This window comes from Helicoverpa armigera, chromosome 22 (genome assembly GCF_030705265.1).
Source record: "Helicoverpa armigera isolate CAAS_96S chromosome 22, ASM3070526v1, whole genome shotgun sequence".
Taxonomy (NCBI): Eukaryota; Metazoa; Arthropoda; class Insecta; order Lepidoptera; family Noctuidae; genus Helicoverpa; species Helicoverpa armigera.
This window is the reverse complement of record NC_087141.1, coordinates 2,943,979-2,962,648: the sequence shown is the minus strand read 5'-3', so window position 1 is coordinate 2,962,648 and position 18,670 is coordinate 2,943,979. Positions and strand designations below refer to the sequence as shown.

Below are 18,670 nucleotides of genomic sequence, written 5' to 3'. Positions count from 1 at the left end.
GGACTCTCGTGCAAAGGTTTTCATACCTCTTACACTACTTATTAATAGTATCTTTGTGTACCCACCCCTTGCCCTTGGGTGCGGAACTGGTAAACACAAGCTCAAAGAAAAAATATCTTAAATTGTTTCGGTAATTTTGTGACTTGTTCTTTCGTGGTCTATTAAACTGTTCAGTGTGCCCATTGAGTTACCTACTCAGTTGATGTGGTAGTGGAAGTACAGTATCACAAGATCAGGAGAGACCTACGAACGAATTGAAATTAGCAGAATGTTAGTCAAGTTGCAAAATACGTACCACCGGTAGGGCCATGAGCAAATCGACGGGGCGCTAAAACCACAAACCTTCGGAAACATGTGTACAGAGCGTGCACATGTTCTTACATCAATAGGAAGAGGATTGTTCCATTGTAATTTGAATAAAACTTCATTGTCACTTATTATGATTATAATTAATAATAATATATTCACTACCTATCTAATTATATGCTTAACAATCTACCTACTTAGCTTTAACTTTATTTTTATTTTTCTTAAGAATATATTCTTTGATATAGAAGTCTGAGAATAAAAATAAAATAAATATGTTGTGTGGTAGGAACATGAAGGATACCCATTTGGGGTATTCGCACGAGGGCTCGAACAGCACGTGGCCGAAGTGTAGGATTAGGAGGACAAACTGCAACTGAAAAAATAAAACAATGTTAATTACTACTAAGTAACTTATTTTTAATGACTTTTGAAATATATTTCTAAGAGACTTAAAAACTTGCGAGACATTGGCTGAACCCAAGATCGAAAACAAGTATTTTGGAAACAAAATGCGTAAAGGTCGTAGCACACATAACTGTATTGCTAGGTTCGATCTAAGTATGCTTACTGACCTTACTGTTCTAAAGCGAGACAGTTACGTTAATATTTCGATTAGTGTATATTCAATGGCTAAGAAGATAAGGCAATGATTCCTTTCCGACCTAACACGTGTGTTACGTTAACAAAGCTATACTTACAATCTGCAGCTGCGTGATATACTTCTTCCACCACTGGCGCACCCACTGCGGTCGCTCGATGGAGACCAGGTAGTAAGAGTACATGACGGCGTGCACGATCGAGTTTATGAAGCCCAGCATTATGCCGTGGCCTCCTGTGAAAAAAACAAGAGAATGTGTTAATTTCCCGACGCTTAATCAACTTAACAAAGATCTTACAAACGCTCCAAAACCTCAGAACCCCTTTGAAACATTCGTTCACTCATAGGAAGCTAGACTATCGCCGAGTAACATCAACTAGGCTTATATTTTGTCCAGGTACGGAGAAGTTTCCCCGAGACACGAGAGAAACTGAGGTAAACAGCTAGCAATTAGGTTTCTCATTCATGTGCTCACATTATGGTGTTAAAAAATAGGCAATATATATGTTATACGGATACCTAAAGTGTTGTATGATTTTATTCACACATACATGGAAACAAGGATCAAATAAATTTTTTAAAGGATATTAGCAATCCTCTATCCGGCCGAATGGTTTCCCTCGTCGCAGGCGCATGATGCCACTCGACCCATTTCGTGCACGCGATGCCATTGCAACTCTTGCGCAAGATGACAATCTACGTTGCTATGAATAAGTGCCTATTTAATTTTATTCACTATTGTATAGCTAAAATAACTCAAATAAAACAGTACTTTATAATAAATAGTAGTTTTAAAACTCTGGAACTTCTACTACCTATTAAATAAATACGATAAAGTTACGGACTATCAGGGGCCCGATTCTCCTAAGTTAATATTGTCAAAATCGAATAGAAATTGAATCGCAATATGATCGCAATAGCAGTTTTAACCTTATCGGGCATTCTGCTACTAATATAAGACCAATCGTATTCCAATGACATTCGATTGGTTTGCGATTGGTCTGCTATTTTGGTGATTTTGGTATATACGGTAGTTGTACAATCATTTTGCAATCGTAAATCATTTGCAGACAAACTGATTCATTATTGAATGACAGAAAAGGATAAAAACGTTTATTTCAAAGAAAAAATAGCGGAATGCCACATACGCTTCAATCGTAATCGAGTCGGGATTGGATCGCAGTCAAACCGAGTCGAACGTGAATCGTATTTCGCTTAAGTAAAATTAGGAGAATCGAGCCCCTGAACCTATGTTACCTTCTAAAGAACCCTTGTTATCGTCATAAAGTTGTAAACTATTAATATAAATAAATGAATAGTCGCATCAAACATTTATCTACTAAGTATTTACTAAGTATCGACCTCGATGGCGCAATGGTCACCATGCCGGACTGCCGAACCTGAGGTCCCGGGTTCGATTCCCGGCTCGGTCGACATTTGTGTGATGAGCATGCTTGTTAGCCGTGGTCTGGGTGTTACAATATGTATTCATAAATATGTATATATGAGCTATATGTAGTTTATCAGTTGTGTTAGCACCCATAACACAAGTTAATTAATAACTTACCATGGGGCTAACCGACCGTGTGTGAAAAGGTGTCCCGACATTATTTATTTATTCATTTGGCTGCCGGGATGGTTGGCATTGTTTCGGGGAGGTTTACGTACAGCAATGGACGGCAATCAGCTGATAAAATGATACTGAAAATGTATTTAATGTCTAACGTAAGGCATGCCTAAACTTAAGTTCTATGTAAGAGGTGTCCAACTTACCAGGTACATATTTAGTGCCAATATAACCAAGTATACACATCCCTAAGTGATGGTAAACGTGTAGGAACGATACTTGGTTGAACTTCTTCCGTAACACGAAGAATACCTGTGGACATACAATTGTTACACATTAGTTTAGTTTTAGCTCAACCTATATCAGATTAAAGGCGTATGAAATGAATTCAATTTTTATTTTTGTCCGTTAAAGTTTAAATCAATTCTAAGGCTTCACTGCTGCTGTAAACGGGGTCTTGGCAAAATCACTTAATGGGTCCTAGAGTATAAGCCAGCCTTTGGGTCACGAGAAGTGACAACAAGGCGCTTAGAAATTTCCTTCGCAAGCGCGTGAGCACTCGGACCCCACGGCCCGAGAGTTTCAACCCCTAATGGGTTTCAAGAAATTTTCACCAAGCAGCCAGGAGCTTAAGAGTTGGTGATTGATACACCCGTGCATCCGAGCACGTAAATGTCGGTCCTGCGCCTGATCTCTCTCCAGGCATATTGGACTACCGTTCGGGCTATGAGAATGAGAGAATAAGGAGTGCACCTGTGTCTGCGCAAATACTCATGTCCGCCGGAGTTGGTTTATCTCCTTCATAAGAACAATCACCACGGCACGGCCAAAATTGGTGAAACGTCATTGTTATTTATTGCACAAAATATGAATACATACCGTATCCAATAGATCGATAACTTTGATCATGTAGTAGAGCCACACGTGGTTGACGACGACTCGCTCCAGCGGCGTGTCCTCATACACAATCTTCTGGCACCACAGGCTGTAGTAGCCTGACAGGTACAGCCTGGACAGACACTGGAACGAAACAAATATATTTTCAATATCTAATATGTAGGTACTCGAGTTTTCTAAAGGCCATTTTCATGATAACAGTCCTGCAAAATTTTGCATAGATGTTCTGGTCTCAAAAAGTTTGGAAACTATGTATTTTATTTTACACTTCGAGAGACCCTTCATTTCCTTTAAATTTCTTCTTTCTGCAAAGTTATTCATATCTGAAAGAACTATCTTGCGGTCGCAATTGAATCGGTGTCCCAGAATCTAGGCATCTATATTAACATACACAAATTAGACTACGTTTTCTATACTAATATTATTAAGAGGAAACGTTTTTGTTTATTTGTAAACTAAAGAACCGTTGTGAAAAATTCTTTCACTATTGGAAGCTACATTATCCCCGAGAAACAGGCATTTATTCGGGAAAAAGCAATAGTTCCCACGGGATGCAAGTATATGATAATGACTTCTATTGCATTGTTGTTAGGTAAGTAACAATTGTTATCAATTTATTTTTTTGCGGTTTCCGTCAGCTATGGTTAGTTCGTGGTGAGTTGTGATAACGTATGTCGAATGACAATATTATAATGGTGAGACGATATCAATTACCTATGCTGAAAATTGTTTATAAGTAACTCTTGAAATATGAATAGGGCGACATTATGTAGACATTATTTCTGACATAAAATAATGCATTCACGACGTGTAAATGCAGCTTACGGGTCAAAGAACAATTTTTAACATTTTTCAGTTAACTAATATATTTCCTACTGAGACGGCCCCAAAATTAGATGGAGCTGATGGAGGGATGTAGTGATGAATAATATGGTAGCGTAGATAGAGCGAAATGGAGGAGATAAATGGCAAGAAGAACAGGGGCCCGATTCTCCTAATTTTACTTAAGCAACATACGATTCACGTTCGACTCGGTTCGACTGAGATCCAATCCCGACTCGATTACGTTTAAAGCGTATGTGGCATTCCGCTATTTTTTCTTTGAAATAAACGTTTTTATCATTTTCTGTCATTTCTGGCATTGGTCTTTATACGGTATATTGGTAATTTGCTATTTTAATCTGCTATTTTGGTGATTTTGGCCAACGATCATATTGCGATTCAATTTCTATTCGATTTTGACAGTATTAACTTAGGAGAATCGTGCCCCTGAGTTTCATACAGAGGCACGTTTCATAGATTGCACGTTTTACTAGGCATTCTGTACCTAATTAGCTATTTATTAAAACCGAGTAAATTCTTTCAAAACTGAAATGTAGGTACATTATGTAACAAAAATAAACTGTTGTTTCTTTCCACGCAATAACTTCATCAATTCTCTACGGCAAGTTATTGAGTATTTGTATTTCGTAAGTTTGAGCTAACAAAGTAAACGTTTGCATTAATATTTGCGGTTTTCACTGAGTACCAGTTTAACGCGAAAGTAACGACGAAAGAGTATTCCGCGTCCTTGAGTCGAAGGGAAATAAGTATTGTTTTGTAGGGCTGTCAGTGTTATAAGTACACATCAATAGCGTGTATTTCATATGTATTATAAAGCTGAAGAATTAATTTATTTGCTTTTCTGACGCGCTATTCTCAAGAACTCCTCCGATTCCCGAAATCGATCCCATTTACCGAGATGTTCCCACGGGACGCGGGTATAACCGCTGGCGGAAACGAATGATAAATATACATTCATGAACTGTATTTTTCCCTAATTCAAAATTTCATGCCATTCAGACCTCGAATGTCAGTTAGTCAATAGAGCCTAAAATATGCCACAGATAGTATTTATCTGAAGTATATTTTCTTGTCCAAATTATCCATACGAAAAAGAAAATAAGTGAATTTATTATGGGCATATTTAGAAAAGGACTCAGACTACCAATAAAATTATTATTAAGAACACAGATAATCTTACTCATACATGGTCATAATGTTTAATTACAAGACAATCGAATGGCTTTCACAATAAGGAGTCGTAATCCTTAACCTTAGCCTTATTTCCCAAAAAATGTATTGTCAAGATAATCCAGTTTATTTTTGATCGTTTTACGTCTTTATTTTTGTTTGTGACATATTTAGATAGACCTGTTATTTCGATGCCGTCACATTATCTCATTTATGTAATGAATATACTTATCTTAATCATTTAACTAAAAGAATTCCCATCATAAACATTAGCACAACAAACATACACGCTCATGTTATATTCCATTGTCATTTGTACGACATAAGCAATTCATAACCACTTATAACTTTATCAATATAATATATCTTTATTTTAATTAAAGGAACCATCTGTTTGACAATCCCAATTTCTAATCAAAATTCTAAAATGACTACGAGAAGGTTACGAAACGCACCCCTTGTGTTACTCGTTTATGTCTTTTACTTGCGCTTCCCTGCGATCCTCTCGCGAAAACTTATTGCTAGATGCAATCCTGACGAATTTGTTCACGTGTATTTTTTTCGTCAATTTCTAAGAACTGTTCAAAGGACATAAGAATTGGTAAAGGGTGGGCGTTTCAGGTGCTGTCTTTTGTTTTTGACGTTCAAAAAGTGCTGGTTTATCAACTTCATTTGAAGAAACGTTTTTGAGTTAGATTTTAAGGAATGATACACTGATCTATTTAGGGATTACGATTACTGCTGAAGAAAGTGGTTGCGCGAATTACTTTCCTTGTGACGTGGGTAAAAGTATAACCACGGGAAACAGCTATTTCATTAACATTGCTTAAGTAATATTGCCTATGGCTATGTAATAACAATTCGTGTTATGGCCGACATGCATGATAGCGATAAACAGTGACCGCAGCCGACATAACAATAACTAACCACTTTTTGATAAACAAAACATTACACGTGCGTTATATTGGACTGGCTGTTTCCCGCGACTTCACCCTTGGCTCGGGCAAAATCTTCCCTTTCTCGAAATATAGTTTATGTAACTCGGTAATAGTCTAACTATCGAATAATAAGAGTATTTTTCAAAACAGTGCAGTTGTTTCTGAGCCTCGGGGTAGGTACAACGTGGCAGGTAGGTTATTAAAGATAAATACATCAATCAATCATGCACATGCTTCATATGCAAATAACATATCTAATTATAATAATTTAAAATACATATTGTTTCACGAAATATGAGTCAATATCAAGTACGAGGGCCGATTTCTCTGCCCTCAACGAGGCAGCCCTGCGTATCCTTTGCCTTGGCTCAATAACTTAATTGTCATTTCCTACGCTTTTCACGATTGCAATTACTTGCGTTACGAAAGCGGCATTTCAACGCAACTGGTCCGGCACGGTATTGACTGTAAAACTAACCAGCTGTCTCTAGTATGTAATGTATTTACTACAGTAAAGGGTACTGGGTACTGTTGAGAACGGTGATAGGAAAAAGGATGAAGGAGCTATGAATTTGATTTTACTTAGTTCAGGTTTGATGCGGTTTTGTCTGCTAGAACGTGCTATATACCTACTATAATTTCAGCAACTACTGTACCGATTTGGCGTTCTTTTTCCTTTTGTCCTTTCGGTAAAAGCCTTTATAGGTCCATTGGTTAGTCACTAATTAAGTTCGAAAATTAAACTTAACAGGCTTTCCATTAAAACTTTTTTCGTTAGTTTCGTACAAAACCAAAGAGAAATATAGAAGAAAAAGGTTTCACACTTACTTGTATTGTGAGATACGCCGACAATCCGATTTGCACTATATTATAAATGATAATAACATTCTTCAGCTGGAACGGTTCGCGCTTGGCCATGAATGCGGGGCCCCATGACCGCACGAACTTGTGGTATAGGTACAATATCAGGATTATGGGGACTGGACTCGACACTAGGGGGAAACTGTTCGTCCGGGGATCTGGAAGTAAAGAAAAAACGTTTCAAAAATGGAATACAATGGCAAATACAATTTTGGTAAAAGCTCAGTTAGCTCAGATAACATGAATATATATTAAAATAACTATCTATAAATACTTGGACATAGTTGCACATTTACCTAACATTTGGTCATGTTAAATGACCATGATTTGGTATTACCATGATAACCACCTGTATACCTGACAGCCATTGGTCAAATCAGCAATTTGACAACTGAAAATGATTCGGTTATCATTGTAGCCAAATAGTGCAACTCAGCGTAAGTCTGTTAATAAATTCGTCAAAACCTTAAAATCGGCAAAACACAGAAACATTTAACAGACATTTGCTACTTTCTAAATATTTATAAAGAGGTTCCACGTTTAAACACACAGACTATGTGCATAGGTATTGTCTATTTACTCATATGAAGTATTCAATATTCACATTACAAGACCTCTGCTGACCTGGCGGAGAAATGCTTTACCCGGCGCATGCACATACATATGAATAGCACGGAATCACTGAACTTTACAGTGTCACAGTCCAATTAAAAAAGTTTCGCGGCCACACATTGTATCAAATATGTAGCTGTGCATAAATATATATTAACATTATTAACCTATGTAAATGTCTAGGTGTTCACTTCGTAGCTTTCATTTAAAAAAAACTACTATATTACTACACTAGGTACCTACTGTATTTCGCATTCATAATATTAGTTACCGAATTTCTTGAAACTTAGTAATTCAATTATTGTAATTCAATTCCGTTTACAAAAAAATAGCAATACCTAGCAACATTATTTTAGTAATAGTACAAAGTCTTAAGCAATCTTATTTATAAGCATATAATATTTTTTGCAAACAAATATTTAGGTATTTAACAAATGTTTACATATTTACATAGACTTTGCAAATAATAGTTATTTGTTATACAAGAGTGCAAAGTTGCTTTTTAACCGCGGGCTCAATTTTTTTTTTCAAAAGAGCACAACAACGTGAAAACTTTTCATCCCACCTCATCGAGGAAATTACTAAATGCAAAAAAACAAAATGGCGCGCACATATGAGTATCAAATTAAAAACAAGTACCTATCAAAGTTCATTTATTTGAAAACTCAGTTTTAAAATGAAACGAGGTTAAAAATCTATGTAAAAACAATAATAAAAATAAATAAATTAATTGAATAATTATTTTAAGCAGTATTTTATTTGTTTAATATGTATTTGTTTGAAAAGTCTTATCAAGATTGTCACAAATGGAGTATTGCACACGATGTTCTAAATTCAAATCATTTTCATCCCACCATCTCGGAAAGAGTAGTTTTACCCTTTGATATCTGAGTGCAAAAGCCGTTTTTATCCTCTAGAGCGGCAAAGTGATTTGAATTTAGAACATCGTGTGCAATACTCCATTTGTGACAATCTTGGTAAGACTTTTCAAACAAATAAAATACTGCTTAAAATAATTATTCAATTAATTGAGTAATTTTTATTTTTGTTTTTACATAGATTTTTATCCTCGTTTCATTTTTAAACTGAGTTTTCAAATAAGTGAACTTTAATAGGTACTACTTTTTAATTTGATACTCATATGTGCGCGCCATTTTGTTTTTTGCATTTAGTAATTTCCTCGATGAGGTGGGATGAAAAGTTACGTGTTGCACTCGAGTACAAAGATTTTTCACCTTGTGCTCTTTTGATTCCCTCGCTATCGCTCAGGATTCTAATTGTTGAAACACTCGCTACGCTCGTGTTTCAATTTTAGAATCCTTCGCTTCCTCGGTCATCAAAATTGAGCCCGCGGTTAAAAAGCAACTTTGCACTCTTGTATAACAAATAACTATTATTTCTAAGCTGAATTGATGATGTGAGTAATAATTTTGCAGATTTAGTAAAACGCATGCATATGTACCTAAGTATCGCTTAACTTACTTAGGTATTTATCTATTAAACTTAAATATCTATATCTATTTAATAAATGCAATTACCTACATGATAAGAAACGATATAAAATAAGTACTTATTTAACTATGTATTCGCATTGAATGGTAGGTTATCCTTTTTGTGGGAAAATAAACCTAGACTCCGGAATCACGAAGAGACATTTGACCTAAAAAACATTACATATTACGACGCGTAAATAAGTGTAAAAAGTTAAATTTTCAGGAGTAAAATATAGGATGTGCTTTGCAACGTTTTTATTTCCTAGAAACACATTTTGCAAGTTCGATTGCATTTTCGATTTTTACTCTAAGACGACGTTAGAGAATTTTAACAAACGCATACTCCATTTAAGTAAGCACTTAATTTAAGGTTAATTTAAACAAATAATTAATAAACGACAGCTCAAAATAATGAAAAATAATAAAGGTGCGCTTACCAGCGAGGTCATTGTTCAGCCAGCGATAGTAACTCGTGATATTCCGTATGAGGGCGCGCATGGTGGCTTATGCCTCTGAAAACAAGGGAAAACATATGAAAACTCATCTATACATATAATAAAATGATAGGAAAGTCAAAACTGTACATTGAATATTTTTTAAAAAGAATACTTGGGGGGTGATCCATAATCGATTCTGAACCCAAATATGTAGTTTTTAGAATTTTTGTCTGTATGTCTGTTTGTCTGTATGTTTGTCCCGGATAAACTCAAAAAGTACTGCATGGATTTAAATCAAATTTTGCATGACTATTACCTGGGGGCCGGTTCAACACATAGGCTATATATTATCACGCTATCACCTACGGGGGATGAGCAATGAACGATGAACCGAATGCAGACGAAGTCGCGGGCAACAGCTAGTCACAAATAAAACATCTTAGATATGTTATGATCTGTATTACATATTGCTGATCAATTATAGAAAAAAGACAGACGTCAATTATGGTTACATAAATAGAAAATATTGTTTTTTTTTTGGTCAGCACAAACTTTGATATTTAAAGTTAAATCTCTACTTCAGAGCACACAGATAACCTACATAAACAAAATGAGATATCTCCACTACAGCTAAGACTAGTTATTTCAACTAGTCTGTAGCTCCGAAACAAACGTTTTCGTTTGTTTTCGTCGCGAGCGCTGGCAGAATGTCGCAAGAGCACGAACTACTCTAATGTTGCACCCTCACACCTCTGTGCAGTTGCGTTTACGCATTGTATATGACGCAGCAACTTGTAAATTACAAATAATTTATACATTTTCTTCAGGTGTATGGAAATGTCACAATTTAAATATTCATGTAAACAATAAATTAAGCGAAGGGTTAATGTTCCCTGAGGAGTAAGTACTTGTGAACTACTTATTATACATTCACAAAACATACGACTAGTCAACGCTCTTACACCACGAGTCAAAAATAAACTGAAGGCCGCAATATTTTTGTAAAAAAACTTTGTAAATATTTAATTAATTATTTTTTTAATTTAATTAATTTACATTTGGGACATTATATCAACATTATATCATACTAGTAGTTATTATTATTTAAGTTACACATAATGTAAGCAAAATGCGTGTGAAAATCTTGAATTGTTATCTCTGGCGCATCCAACTAAAACATACTTTTAGTTTCAACCTGTTTATGTTCAGTTTCCAAACCAGACTTTAAACAAAGAATTAAGGTATAATAATTATTTATAATACCTATATTTGTAACTAGATACGTTGTCATGGAAAACTTTTATTTCTTATTTTGTTGTTGTAATTCGGGCGCGGAAATACGGAAACCTATTTACATTATAATTTGTGTTAAATCATTATTTTTTGTTACCTAGTAGGTACCAAAGTTTAAACTACATTCATTTGACTATTTAAAGCATTGTTGTTGCTTGTCCAACCTAGAGAACCTACTTAAAACGTATGAGTTCATCGTATAAACTACCACCAATTGCCTCGGAAATCGTATTTTGTTATTAAAGAAAGAATCAAAGGTAAAACTAGCATGTTGCTGAAAAACAAAGCCTTGTTTTGCCTTGTTTTATTGAAACTGAAAACAGGAGTCGAAGGAGAATTTTAAGGGCTAGAAACAAAACCAAATTCTAGTGACGAAGAACAGAAGATTACTAACTATGGATCTAAAATTTCTCCATCATCAGCCTATCGCAGTCCACTGCTGGACATAGCGGCCTCTCCAAGTGCACGCCACTGAGATCGATTTTCGGCTTCTCGCAATTTCTTCATATCTTACAAAAATATTACATGTATGGATTGAACACCATTGACTGATTAAAAGGTAAAGGAAAAAATCTCAAGGAAACCTGAACTATAAAGTCTGATAATATAAACTCTTTTGCAAAAAAAACGGGCACCTATGCGAAATCTGAGTTTTAAGGACTTTACGTGTATTTTAAACGGTTTTAATGATTGTAGTATGTTTCTAGCAACAAAAATGTTAGCCAAGCATGCGTGAGAGTGTATTCTAAATTTGAATTTTGTACAATTGCTAAGAAATTGGTTAAACCTTGTTTTGGACTAATTGCTGGCAGAAAGTTCGTCGGTGTTTTGAAAAGTTTTTGAAGTGATTTTCAGAAAACTGATAATGCAGTTTTAATTAATGATTAATGTACCTTTTTTGTTAGCTGAAACATTTTTGAAAAACTATGCGTATTTGATAAAATTTTCACCTGCTCTAAATGGGCTATACTGATGATCGATGGCAATGTTAAGAGTTTCGGTATTTTAGTGTAAAGCGTTTTTTTGTTTAGATATTGTAAACACATGTTTTAAAATATCGCTTTTTCATAATTAAACACTATTTAGAGGAGTATCGGTACATTGGGCTGCGACAAAACCAATTTAAAGTAAGCAGTGCCGATCGCAACTCGTCTCCTATCGGACTTTGACATTAAAAAAAACCAAATTTTGTGATAAATGTTAAAATTAACCACATGAAAAATGATGAGGAGGGTTTAAGCTATCTAAAAAGTCTAATTATTGCCGCGTTGAAGCTCTCTATAACTCCATAGGTATCGGGTTACTAAACGATGATTTCGCTGAAAGGGAGTCAAGAATTCAATAGTATTGACCAAACGTATGTTTCTTAAGAAATGAGCAGATAGCCAATTATTGTTATGATTTAAGCAGGAAAGTACTGTAGATGCTAGAAAATCTCGGTGCTGGCAAGTTTTTTTAATAAAATGTCAGTGGGATGAAAACACGCTATTTGAACGCTCAGACTCATAGATCTTCGGAGGTCTACGGAGTTTCCCAAGAGACGAGGTTGTTTGAAAATCAGTGATTACGAGACCTTACGACCTCGTGCTCACAGTCTATGCGCTATTTTCTGTATTTTGTAGAATTTCAAGATTTTTAAAAATGTTAAAGTCCGAAGGAGACGAGTTGTGATCGGCACTGCTTACTTTAAATTGGTTTTGTCGCAGCCCAATGTACTGATACTCCTCTAAATAGTGTTTAATTGTGAAAAAGCGATATTTTAAAACACGTGGGTACAATATTTAAACAGAAAAACGCTTTACACTAAAATACCGAAACTCTTAACATTGCCATCAATCATCAGTATAGCCCATTTAGAGCAGGTGAAATTTTTATCAAATACGCATAGTTTTTCAAAAATGTTTTGATCTAACAAAAAGGTACATTAATCATTAATTCAAACTGCATTATCAGTTTTCTGAAAATCACTTCAAAAACTTTTCAAAACACCGACGAACTTTCTGCCAGCAATTAGTCCTAAAACAAGGTTCAACCAATTTCTTAGCAATTGTACAAAATTCAAATTTAGAATACACTCTCACGCATGTTTGGCTAACCCTTTTGATGCTAGAAACATACTACAATCATTAAAACCCTTTGAAATACACGTAAAGTCCTTAAAACTAGGATTTCGCATAGGTGCCCGCTTTTTTTGCAAAAGAGTGTATATCACCAACTAGCACTTGAGCATGAAAGGTGATTGACGCTCAATCTTTCTCTGAGAGAGAAGACCTGTTCCCAGCAGTGGGACGATAAAAAGGCTGACGATGACCAAACTATATGTTAAGATTAATTAGAATGTAGGTGAGCTCTGTAACCCCATATAGTATTTCTTTCGCCGATCATATTACATTCCTGGTTTTACTTTTATTTTATGTAACTCATTAGCTTACGCATGTTCCATGTAAAATCGAAGGTACCTGTTTATGTATGTGTCATAGATTTATTTACATAAGCTAACGGTTTCTCATTAATTAAAATAGTTATATTTATTAGCCAGACAGGTGAGATTAGAGTGAAACTATTGAGAATAGGGTACCTACCTGATTAGGTACAATTAGAACAAGTTTGATTACAGAACCTAAGTTTAAAATTTCGAAAATAGTTATCCAGAGTTTTTTTTTATCTAGCGTAGCAAATTTCTGTAATATCGAGTGTAATTAATATTCCCAATAAAATCTGGTGTTAATCTGGTGTTAATCAAGTGTAGTTAAAGGAGGTATTTACACCAATATATTTACCAAAGGATAAATCGATAAGAACAGTGATGTAGAAGTTGTCGATGGTGAACATCGACATTCACAAGTCGTAAGTACGACCGCCTTCGAAACGTAAAATTAACTGAAAATATTAGACAAGGTACTCTACCAATAACTAACACATTTGTAAACTATAATTTAACGCAGCGCAATAAAACACCGAAACTAACACAAACTAGTTAGAACAATCATTCGTTACAACTTACGACACTGAAGTTAACATGCCGTAAGAAATTGTGTTTGAAACAAACTATTAAATAGCACACACGAGCTCGCTTACTTACATGGTAATAGATCCAGTATTATTTATTTTCTTATCAAAATATCACAGTAACTATGATGACTTTAACTCGAACGTGTAACCCAAGACAAGAGTCGGGCTAGAATGATTTTAATCCGAGTTCCCGCGACGCCGAACGATCGGCATGAATGAATTAAATAAACTGAATTATTTCAATTAAACTCACTTTCTTTGCCACCTTTAATAAGTTCATCCACTCGCATTTAGTACAAACAATGCTCCCGTTTTGGTTAAATGCGATGTATGAATGTTTATTTGTTCTTTATTTGTAACAATTTAAGACAATGCCGCTTGAATTGCCTGAAGTTTTAGGTAGGTACGTATAATTAATTATTTTAGCCTCTGGAATAGCTCGCCAGTACGATACGTAGACAGTTAATATATACTTATTGGGTCACAATTATTTTGGGGAAATTCACATTCATGAAATAATACAGAATATTTACTCAGGTAGTCAGTCATGAAACTTTTTTAAACATTTGAGACGTTTTCAAGCTATCGGCATGTGTTCGTGAAGAATACACGTAGGTAGTAATTTGGTAAGTATTTCGAATTTACCTAATGCGATTTTTTTTATTTTAAATTTTGAACAAGTCATTTAAAGTTAGATATTTGTATTAAAAATACATACCTCTTTTTTATTGCAAGAGAACTGTAAGAATAGAACGAACCTACAGCTACTGATTTTATAAAGAATTTACATAGAAACACAAGAAAGTTATTAGTTGCGGTCGCCGATAACAATTAGGTACCAAATTCAATTACGTAAATGTACATAATACGCCAACCAACTAAGTATATACCTATTTCAAACTTTTACCTAAGGACGTATAGGTTAATGCAGTGGTTCTTAACCGGTGGTCCGCGGACCACTGGTGGTCCCTGGAGGCATTCCAAGTGGTCCGCGAAGCTTACCTTTGACGACGTTAATTTTTATCGGCTTGTAATTGCGAGCGGGGGTTTTCGCATGGTCGTATATCGGGTGTGTCGTACCTAGTCCCCCAATTCATGAAAATGTATGTTTGGGCTACATTTTACGTAATATTTGGTTTAAGTCCGATAAAAATTTCGCGCTCGGTTCGCTCGCGCATTTGGAAACTACATACGCAGGTTTTTCTTTATTTGCATTTGCTTACCTACACAACTGCCGACATGCGTTTAGCTTTGAGTAGAACTGACTCAAAAATTCAGATTTTTTTTTTGATACATAATAAAGAAATGAGTGCTCATTTAGGTAAACCGATGAGGTGGTCCGCGGCAAGACAAACTTTAGTTAAAGTGGTCCCTCATGTCAAAAAGGTTAAGAACCACTGGGTTAATGTATACATATTAAATTAATTAATCTATTAAATTAAAAGACTTACTTATGTAGCTATTTTATTTATAATTGACACTACTGGCTAAATATTAAATACTTCAATATTTTTATGTAAGTCGGTTGAGCTTAAATCAAAATCTGCGAGATTGAAGCCAATGAGCCTAAATTATAGATTTTCCATCAGCCGGCGCCGGATTGGTAAAGCGCACTGTCCCTGAAGTCCTGAAATCAAGTCCTCTTTTCAAAAACATTACAATTACGCACTTGTCAATTAGAATTAAAATACCCTAGATATTGTCTACGTTGTACAACTACATACAACCCTGACTGGTGGGAGCACTCTAAGGATCGAGAGGTGTGGAGACAAAATGGGGAGGCCTTTGCCCAGCAGTGGGACAATAAGGGCTGACAAAAAAAATATTGTCTACGTTGAATTGATCTGAAAATCCGAATATTTTGAACACTTATTTTTTTTAAAGAGTGTCTATGGAGCTTATTGCGTGTTCTCCGTTCTTCTCATGACAACCCACTCTTTGGAACCGTGCACATAGAGCTATTGACTTTTCTTAAGCACTCTACCTCACCATAATATAGGTCTTTATGAAAGAAAAAGCTTTGACTTTTACAATAATTATAGTACAGCATATCCAACGAATACTTATTAAAAATTTATTCTAAAAAGAACTCAAAAAAATATATTATGTCAAAGATTTATTTCGGCAACAGATTTATTATAAGTACTAAGCAAATAGCAATTACCCAGTACCTAATTGAATAACGTTGCGAAATTACAGTTACACAGTTTAAATTAGAATAAGCAATGTAAAAACATTTTGTATTTCTAGTACCTACCTGAACACAGGCCATTTGATATGTCAAGGATAATATGCTCTTAGCCATCGCTCCTAGAATTCATGAATGTGAAATAAAAATATTGACTTAAAAACCTTTCACAGCTACTTATACTAATATTAAAGAAAAAACATTTCTCGTTTGTTTGTTTATTTATACCGTAAAAGCTCCGAAACTACTGAAGCGGTTTAAAAAATTCTTTCACTACCTATTAGAAAGCTACGCTCTTCCCGAGTAACAGGCTATATTTTAATGGCGTCCACGGCCACGGCGGCTGTTCTTATTTAAGGAGATCAGCCAGCTACGCGGGATATATTATAGTGCACGAGCATTTGCGCAGACACAGGTGCACTCCCTGTACCTTCACTCTCATAACCCGATGGGACCGCAATCCGACACGACCGGAAAGAAATCAGACGCAGGACCGACATTTACGTGCTCTCAGATGCACGGGTGAATCAATCACCAACTTCCAGACTGCGGGCTGTTTGTGAAAGTTCAAGAAAACCCACAAAGGGATTTCAGCCCGACCCGGGAAGCGAACCCGAGACCTCGAGCCCAGCAGCCGCGCTTACGACCACTACACCAACGAGGCTATATTTTATTCTTGTACGGTCAGTAGATCCCACTTGAAGAGGGTGAAACCGCGAGAAAATGGCTAGTTATATGTATATAATTCGCTCTAGAACAAATAAATATGCAACGATCATTTCGACACCAAAACTTAAGTAAATGACTGGTTATCGTGAGAGACTGCCATTGTAGTAAAGGTTAAGATATTATAAAATTATGTTTGTTACTAAACTTAGAATAATATGTTTCAATGATTTGCACCAGAATAAAGTTAATGATGATAGATTAGTTATTTTTGTAAGCCAGAAAGCAATCGGCTGCTTTGTCTTGTCTTGTCTAAGAAGGCTGTGACTCATACACAATACGACTCTCTTTCAAAAAAGTTAAAATTTACATTAGGTATCCGTTATACAACACACTTTTAAAACTAAAACGCATCCAGACTTCTCTATAATTATCTGTTAATTTACTGAAATTCTAAACAATACTTTATTTGTTTGCTATAACGTGCTTATAATTTTTGCCGATCCACGTTATTACTGTGCTATATTATCTATCATTCTTCTTATAGTCTACTAGGCCTCCTCTCAAGCCCGATCAATGCACGTTAGTGTTTTCAGAGTTTATAGTCCAGGTGTCCCGGAGATGTTTTGACCTTTAATCAGACATTGGTGTCCAAGATATGCTTAAAAAAAGCTCCATACAAACTTAGAAAAGTTGCATTGGAACTTGCCTGAACTGGAATCGAATCCACCCTCACACTTGTAGACAAATGCTCTAATTCTCGCCTCATTTAAATATTAAAATGAATAATTATGCATGCATGTACGCCTATATATCCGTTCGATGTAAATTAAAGGGAAATAGTTACGAAAGAATTTACGTTCTTATTCCCGAAATCAAAACTAAGCAGGTTAGTCACTGTAATGTATAAATATTCATTGTTACATTAACACCTTTTTTGAAAAGCAACGCAGTCGCAACAGCTCAGTTTATTGAACCATCACCGAATACTTTTGAAGGCAATAGTCTAATAAAAAATAGGCATAATATGTAAATGATTAAGAATCGTTTGAATTATGTGTACGTACTCCAGACATATTAATGAATTAATTAAGTAGGTACTTAAATAGGGACAGAAAAGCAAACCTTAGGCGCCTTCTTTGGCTGATCGCATGTTGTTTTACGTCGAAAAATCAGTCGAAATATTCCTATCTTAGAATTTTATTCCTAAAGTAACACACTGTGATCTCTCTCAGATCGTGTCGGATTTTCCGTCTCATCGAGAGTGAATCTGTGTCTGCGCAAATGCTGGTGCACTATAATATGTCCTGTGCAGCTGACTGATCTCCTTATATAAGAACAGCCGCTGTGGCCGAAAAATCGGATAGGAGGAGGACATCATCTTCATTATCAGGGTTACACAGGTTACACTCGCGTTTATAATAACCAAGTTTGAAGCACTTTAGAGACACGACACATAGGTATATACTTACTTACATATAGAATTATGCAGTTACTGAAAAAGGTGGAAAATACCTAACATTTAAAGCCAAATAATATGTAAAGCAGAAGAATACGAGTAAGTAGGTACTTGTATACTTAATTGTATTGACTTGTTCTTTGTAAACAATATGCTCTTAGTATGCATGGTATTTAGTTGTGTGGAAGTAATTGTGATTGAAATGATTTTTAAATTTATAACAAACCTTAAACAAGGCGTAACTTCCATTCAGCTGTTCTTTAAAAACTGTAGTAAGCCAAAGTAAATATGTAATGCAGTAAGAACTTTTTGATTGTTTCATTAAAT

At 35.3% G+C, this 18,670-nt stretch overlaps 1 protein-coding gene across 4 annotated transcripts; it reads right to left on the bottom strand.

Moving 5' to 3' along the window:
• Window positions 1-427: 427 nt before the first annotated feature.
• Window positions 428-14,797, bottom strand: LOC110370836 (very long chain fatty acid elongase AAEL008004). 4 transcript variants are annotated; one of them, XM_049843365.2, is made up of 7 exons: window positions 14,749-14,797; window positions 9,726-9,800; window positions 7,151-7,341; window positions 3,354-3,494; window positions 2,681-2,786; window positions 1,008-1,141; window positions 428-682 (listed from the first exon to the last, which is right to left on the bottom strand). In XM_049843365.2, the coding sequence occupies exons 2-7, from the start codon at window positions 9,784-9,786 to the stop codon at window positions 500-502; spliced, it is 816 nt and encodes a 271-aa protein (XP_049699322.1). In that variant the 5' UTR covers window positions 9,787-9,800; window positions 14,749-14,797; the 3' UTR covers window positions 428-499. The 4 variants fall into 4 exon arrangements, with proteins under 4 accessions (XP_049699322.1, XP_021182496.2, XP_063896758.1 ...); XM_021326821.3 differs by lacking the exon at window positions 14,749-14,797 and adding an exon at window positions 14,101-14,260; XM_064040688.1 differs by lacking the exon at window positions 14,749-14,797 and adding an exon at window positions 13,799-13,933.
• Between the last annotated feature and the right edge of the window lie 3,873 nt (window positions 14,798-18,670).